The sequence below is a fragment of the Falco peregrinus genome, chromosome 11, assembly GCF_023634155.1.
Source record: "Falco peregrinus isolate bFalPer1 chromosome 11, bFalPer1.pri, whole genome shotgun sequence".
Lineage (NCBI taxonomy): Eukaryota > Metazoa > Chordata > Aves > Falconiformes > Falconidae > Falco > Falco peregrinus.
In genome coordinates, this window is record NC_073731.1 from 15,939,583 (window position 1) to 15,947,181 (window position 7,599).

The 7,599-nt window shown below is 51.4% G+C and overlaps 1 protein-coding gene across 5 annotated transcripts in view; it reads right to left on the reverse strand.

The window, feature by feature from the left end:
- LOC101915276 (uncharacterized) overlaps positions 1-1,534 on the reverse strand; it is a 58,736-nt gene extending 57,202 nt beyond the window's left edge. For 2 of the 5 annotated variants that reach the window (XM_027788562.2, XM_027788561.2), the window contains exon 1: positions 927-1,534. In XM_027788562.2, coding sequence (XP_027644363.1) covers positions 927-1,031 — 105 coding nt within the window. In that variant the 5' untranslated portion in view covers positions 1,032-1,534. The remainder of the gene's footprint in view (positions 1-926) is intronic. The other 3 variants (XM_005238755.4, XM_013300297.3, XM_027788563.2) reach the window with 2 other exon arrangements.
- Between the last annotated feature and the right edge of the window lie 6,065 nt (positions 1,535-7,599).

A 7,599-nucleotide genomic window follows, 5' to 3' on the forward strand; every position in this document is an offset into this window, starting at 1 on the left:
GCCTGTCCAGAGTGACTGCGCAGAAGTGCAGCCACACGGCAATCTGCCTCTGTGTAACACATACAAAAGACTCCACTAGAGTCTATATACAGATCCCCAGCCCCCAACTCAGCCAACGAGGGCTGCTACTTTTCCCAGACCCCTTCGTTGATTTGGGGCCAGGCGCTACGCTTCCCGCAGCACTGATGCCAGTCCAGAGTAACTCTGCTGATTTCAGGGGGCATCCCTTGGTTCACAACACTTTCACCAGATCAGGACCTGGTTATTTTTTTAACTCACTTATCATGACTCCATTTTTATCCCATTGCATATGGCTCAAAAATTCCTCCTTGCATTTGGCAGGACGGGCTTAGATATTCCTTATCCTGAATCTGTGATCCTCATTTTTGTTTTGAGCACTAAGAAAGGGTGTAAGCAGAACCTGGAAAGCCATGGGCCAATGCAGTGAGCCAGACTGCAAACTTCAGCTCAGATTCTGGCCCTCAGGACCAAAAGGGAGAAAAATGCAACTAACAAGCTGAAAGGCATTTTAGGCAAATCTTGTCTGTACAGTACCTACCTAGCACAATGGGGTTCTAACCGGGCAAGGGCTGGGAGACTACAGATTACACACATACAAAGCTAACTAGACAGAGAGGCGAATACCCATGTAGTCAAACGTGAACCCCATTCAAAGTAAATGCTCCTGAAGGACAGATACATCTGCCTTTATCTGCCTTTCTGTATCGCCTACTGAGTTGTGCAGGGTAACTCTGAGAGCAAAGGAACGGTAACAGAAACAGCCTAGGCCAGCTCCTACCGAGCACACTGGCTGAGAGGAAACTGACCCAGCGTAACAACCACTCCGAGTTAGTAGCTTCTCAGGGCCCCTTATTAGTTGCCTGAATGGTGCAAGAAATAGCCTAGACAAAACCGGCTGTTCTTACCTTTAGCTGGAAAGGTTGAATTTCGTTTAAACTCTGGTTCCTGAGCTTTTTGGTGAGGATCTTCAGCATGGTACAAATCCGAGGAGCCAAGAAAGGGTTAAGCATACACACACGCACGCATCTGCATCTGCCGAGCCGCTGCTGCTAAGGCTGCCGCTAGGCTCGGGGGAGCTCCGCAGAGCTGGCATCCAGCACCCGCAGGTACGCGGCGGCGGGGGTCGGGGCGGCTCCGGACAGCCCGCTTCCAGCTGTGCCCCCCTCTCCTCCGCCACCGCACTCTGTCCTACAGCCCTCCACCGGGGGTGGGAGAGAAGGACCCCCCTTCCCAAAGCAAAAAATAAATACCAAACTTCCTTTGCTTCCCACCCCCTCCCCCGTTACGCTTCAGAAAGGAGGGAGGAACCAGCTGGCAGCGTGCTGCAAGGGACAAGGGACACCGGGCGCAGAGTGCTTACTGCGGGGCGGCAGAACAGCCTAGCCGAGGCCCCGGGTCCCACTCATGGCAGCGCTCCCGCCCGCCCGTCAGCCCCGCCGCCGGCGGCCCCAGGCGGGCATCGCGCCCCGCTGCCGTCGGGCGCCGCCGCCCCGCGCCCCTGCCCGCGACGGGAAACTTGTAACAAACGGCGCGGCAGCCGCGGCGCCCATTGGCCGGGCGGGGCGGGGCGGGGCGGGGCCTCCGCTTAAAGGGGCCCCGCCGGTGACCGCCGGTGCCGCCTCCACCGGCCCGGAGGGTGCCCGGGGGCTAGAGCGGGCCCGCCGCGTCACCGGGTCCCCGACCGGGGCGGGCTCCGCTCGGGATGCCGCTAGAGCGTTAACGGCCTGTGCCGGACCGCAGCCCGCTCCGCGCCAGGAGGGTAACGGGATGCCGTGACCGACCTGTCCTGCCCCCTGATGCGGAGCACAGGTCGAGGGAGGCAGCTGTACCCCGCCCGGCGTCCCCTCAGCGCCCGGGGGGGCTGCAGAGGGCCTGCAGCGGCTGCAGGGAAACGCCGCCGCCTCTTCCCACAGCAAAGGCAGGCGCGGGGCCGGGGTGGTACCGGGGTGCTGCCCCCGGGTGCAGCAAGGTGTGCCACTTCCACCGGCAGGCCCTCAGCGCTCCCCTGGCAAAGCGGCCAGGGCAGTTACTGGGGGCTGACCGGTACGCTCCCAGCCTCCCTGAACCCACAGAAGACACCGACACGTTTGCCAGTAGTAACCACGAAGGGCTTTCACCCCCTGCCAACTCCGTGCCAGCGACACGCTCCCTGTGTCTAGGTGAAAGGTCCCCTTTGCTTGTCACCAGCCCCTTAGGGCCAGCAGAGCCTGTTGTCCCAAACTTCCTCCTAGGACAAGTTAGGAAGCCCTGAGGAGGTCTCTGCTTGTGTACAAATTCCAGAGGAGCACAGGCTGGTGAACGTATCGGTTCCCCATTCTCAGCCAGCATGCTTGTAACAAGATAAGGAAAGAGCACTCATAAAATGCTGACTGTGGAAAAGAAAGAGGAGAACATCTTTGCTGCAGGGGAAAGGGCCTCAGTTCAGCTCCAGTTAGCAAAGTATTTTTATGAAGGAGTACAACAGGCACAGTCTGAGCCAGAAAACGTTTCTACTTTTCAGATAGTGCCTTCTTAGAAGATGCCTGCAGTTGCAAACCATCTGTTAAACCATACTTGCTCTGTGAGTTCTGCTTTCACACTTTGAACTTATTTCACCCATTTTCCTCCGGTTCACATCAAATTGAAATCACCATCTAAATGCGCAACTCTAAGCTCAAAACTAACTAAAAACTCATGTTATGTCATAGGTACTTCTAGTTTCCTTATTGCGTGAATACAGAAGGACAGGGAATAGCGTACATCAGCAGATCGCTAGTCCAGCATCCTGCCTCTGACAGGAGAGAGTAAAATGCTAGACAAAAATAGAAATGCTCCATATAGATGTGTAATCATATATCTAATGTTAGGTAAGAATTACTCCTGATCCCTAACTGATAATCAAGGTATATCCCAAAGCCTGACAACTGAGAACCTCTTATCATTTTCTTACCCTAGTGAATGTCACTTAAGACCTTTTTTTTTTTTTTTTTCATATAAAGCCAAATTCCCCAAACCTTTATTCATTCCTTATTCCGGCACTGGAGCCACTGGCTTTCCTCATAATGATCTGTAAGATATGACCCATAAACCACAGTCAATTTAAACTACTGGGTATGATTCCTTTTCCATATTTGGGCTCCCTGGGTTCAAGCACTGGGACAGGCACATGCCAGGGCCCAGTTGTTTGTCTCAGAAGAGATGAAGCTGAAAAATCTCCCTGAAACAGAGAAAAGGAGAACCCACCATCCCACCTGCAACACGTCACAGCCTCTACCTGAACTCACACCGCTCCATGAAGGCACAGAAGAGCAGCAGTGACCACATCCTGGTGGTGGGTTCATTCTAGGCCCTCTAACCTGCTCCGGGGCCAGCGCTGCTCACAACAAGCAGCAAAAGCAGGTGCTGGTGAGGCTTTGTCACTACACTTGTGATGTAAGAGAAACTAATAATATAATTCCTTGAATTAACTCTGCCTCTGCAACTTTGCCTACATGTGTTTCAGCAGATACTTGCACAGCAGTTTTTCTCTCTTGCTTTACATTTCATATTACAAGAATAGCCAGGAACACCAACTTTGGGTACACCCAGGTCTTTTTGGGGTCAAGTTATGCACACCTGCTCCCAGAGTTTTCTTAGACTGCGTAGCCATGAGCATCTCCATTCCAGCAGGCTCAGGAGAAACACAAGTTCCTCCCCAGTTAATCTCACACCTTGCACCGGTAAAGACACATGGGCTCTCTCTTGCTCCACAACCGCAATGCCAGGAGCAACTGGCTGACAGATCACAAGCTCTCCATTAATCCACAGCATGCAGGATTCTCCTGTGAATAAAGCACAGTGACATACCGCTGCCGCCAGCCACAAGCAATTTAGCAGACCCCCAGAGGAAAAGAAGCACTTGCAGAAAGCAGAGCTGCAATCTGCTGCTGCAGCTCTTGTCTTATGTGACCCTTGCCCCGAGGATGAGGCTTGACATGTCTGATGGGTTCCCGGTAGATGAAAAGTCCCTTCCAACCCTGACCATTCTGTGATTCTGTGATATACTGGAAATAAAGCTTCCTGAGGGGTCTGGAGGTGTTGCTCCTCCACACACACACAAGTTGCAGAATGCTGCCGAGTAACTTCTATCCAAGGATAGCAACATGTTTTCCAGGGTTAAGTAATAGTATTATTCCCAAAGGAGAAAACTAAGACAGAGGAAAGTTACTTGACATTCTAAAGGTCAGTGAGGAAAGCTGTGGAAGACCCAAGAATAGAAGTGGTATCTCCTGACCCCTATCCGTACGCTCCCAGACTGTAATCTAGCCTGCTACTAGATCACATTGCTGGAGCTATGCAAAATTCAGTGGTTTCACTTCCCAAGCATTTCATGTGATCAATTTGCTTTGGTTTTGGTTCCTCTGGATTTCTCACCCCCTGGAGTTTTGATCTGCCTACTGGGTTCAAACCTCTGGTCACACGATAAAAATATGAAAGATGCATCATATAACATTTAGGGTAAGTCCACACGCCTGCTCCAGCACTGCTTGAATATCTCTTTAAATTCTTCATGGCCAGACCAGGAGCAGAAGGGAGGCAAGTGGCAAGTTTCCTCTGCAAAAGCACGTGGCATTGTGGCAACAAGGAGAGGGCAGGAGGCTGTGAGCTGAGCCAGGATCCTGGTTCACTTCCACAATACCTGCACGTTCCTGCCTGCTGCTGTCATGGGGAAGATGTCCCTGGAGAACTGCCTGAGCCTCTGGTGTGCTGCATCTTACTTTCACTTGGAGACATGGCTTTGTGGGAATCCTGGCCAAACAGTACAATAGGGGAGACGGGTAGGAGGGTTGAAGACATGCAGCAAGGATTAGTTTAATGCACAGATTCCCTCTGAGTTGTGTTTGTTGTTGTGCTCATAGGACAATCTAATACCTTCTGCAGTTTATCCTGCCCAGGGTGCACCACTGGCACTGCAAGATGCAAGAACAGGAATGTGTGTGGGTGCAGAAGGCTCCATTAGGCAGGCCTGGCCAAGCCTTCTCATAAGGAAAGACATGGCATTTTCACACTTTGAAGTCACCTGTGGATTTGCTTGGCCCCCTCACACACTGGACTGCTTTTCGGCCTCTCTTCCCGGCACAATGTGCCGTGGCAGAATCTGTGCAGATGCTGCTGTGAACATCCCAATGTTGAAGGCAAAACAACCCACCCCAACATCCAGGGAAGAAGCGCCACCTATTGGGGGTCTTCCCTCATCACACCAAAGGAGATCGGAAAACCGAAAACCATCCATCCCCTCTCGCTCATGACCCTAACTGGGTGATGTCCGAGACAGACACTGGAGCTACAGCCAGTGCCAAGCACGGAAGAAGCATCTGTCTGCCAAGGGCAATGATAAAAGAGAATAGCAAGGCAGAAGCAGGATAAAAGCTGAGCCTAGAGCTTACCCGGAGGAAGATGTGGGCCCAAAGCCAGGCCCCTCTTGAATGGTACCACAGACCAAGGCCATCCACCAAACGTCTCAGCCACAGTCCAATGTATGTGGATAAAAGCAGGGGAGGACAGTCCGCAAAAATAATGAGAATTGTATTCTCATTCTCAGTGACTGTATTCCAGAACAGTATGACTGGCAAAACAGACAAAGCGGCACCTAACTCTATCCCTGAGCCAGCCACCAATCACTTAGGACAGGTACCAGAGGGCATTTCTCCTCCCAGTGTGTGAATTGCTGAGCCTGCAGGCTCCTCTAGAAGGGATCATCTCTGACTTTGCCTCTGTGCAATGTCTGCCCTAACACAGGCCAACGTAAGCTGTCCCCACCACGCAAACCACAACCCCCCCGTGACCCAGCTGCAGAGGTGAAGCTGCCGTGCACACAAGTGCTCTCTGAGCTCTGGCTGTGTGGTCTTTGTATCAGGAGTGTGGGGCAGGCAGTTGGGAAACATCCAACGTGAGGTCGCAAAGGAGCCCTTCACTAAGGCTATAGGCACCCAAAGGTGAGAACTGGCCACTGTTATCTTAATGGCTACAAGCTGTCCCAGAACTGAGCCAGCTGCTGTCATGCAAACACTGCAGACATTCAGGGAATATTAGGAAGGGCTGGTCTGAGATGGTTGACACTGACAGCTATTTGTTCTTTTTTAGATATATCTCTTTTAGGCATATCTGAGTGATGAATGAGATACATGGTTTTGCAGATGCGGTTTTTGACTGCCATGGAAAGAGGAAAAGAAGCAGAAAACAAATTGAAGAGAAAGGTGTTCAGAAATTACTGATCCCTGCTATTTAATAGAGAAACAATGACCATGCCAGCACAGGCCATGTGACAGCAGTGAGGAAAAGAGATGATCCTCTTAACAGCACTGCTGGGCAGCCCCATTGCTGTTATAACTCCCTTGCTGCCCATTCTCTCCCTGCAAATTGCTAAGGGCAATTGGAAAGTCAGCATGTAGCTAATACACCAAGAACCAGGGAGAGCAGGATTACCGAGCCCATTTGCACTGTGCTTCTCTAGCTGGTACTGCAGCATCTGTTCCTCTGCAAACGGGCCTGGAAGGGGCCCCATGACACCCACTTGGCAATGAGCTGTTTGGAGAGCACTCACAGGGCCAGCAGTTTATCTTGGCCGGCCAGAAGCTCCAGCGTAGCAGAGCAGCCTGGCTTCTCAGAAACACAAGCAAAGAGAAATGATGATTTCTGCTTTAGATAGCTTCTTCCCTCTAACCCCTGGAGAAGAGGAATAATCTCATCTGGCTAAAGGATCTGTGGCCTTCTTTCCTTCAAATACAGTCACTGCAATTCAGTCACATCTCTTCCTTTTCAAACACCTTAATGATAACAGTCCTCAGCTGCAATTACGCAGTGTTTCTGAGCCCTGCCATATAGCTAGCCAGGAGCAGTCAGTCCAAAGATGAAAGAAACATTCAATCGATACGTCCTACCCCCACAGAGAGGGCCAACCAACTTGTCAGCGGCTTCAGACTTGAGGTCTTTAGGTCAAAGACAAGAAACCTCAAACTACAATACTTAAAAGGCAGCAGCAGAGAGAAAGAGCCGAGGTTCCTGCAAAAGTGGGAAACTTCTTAACCAAAAGTGCTAGGAAATGAGCACACACAGTCTCTGCACAGGAAGGGAGAAAATATTGTGGCTGCTAGTTTGATGGGGGGAAATTCCTTTCTGGAACTTCCTGGCTGCCCAGACAGTCTCTGGGCTTATCCCAAGTGTATAAATAAAATACAGCATTCGATCAAAGAGGTTTCCCAGTTCCCCTAGTTGGGCACCCCATCTAGTTTCAGTGCTTCTAAGGAAAATGAAAAAAGAACCAAGTTAATATCGCCAGGGAAAGAAATTCCAGGAAGAATTTCCAGGAGGTGCAGGCTTGAACTTGCTGCCTTGCAGCTCATCGCCACTGTGGTCACAGTACGTGGAAGAAGAGAGCAACAGCCAGGCTGTACCCTTGCTCTACCTTGGCTGGGCCAGCCTGGGGGACTTCTGGCCACAGTGCCTCACTGTGAACCAGGCCAGACCTCTCAAATTGCCATCAGATTATTAGAAAACACCAGCCAGGCACTGGTGATGTTTTGCAGAACTGCTAGGACTCTTGTGAGCCTGCCCGCACTC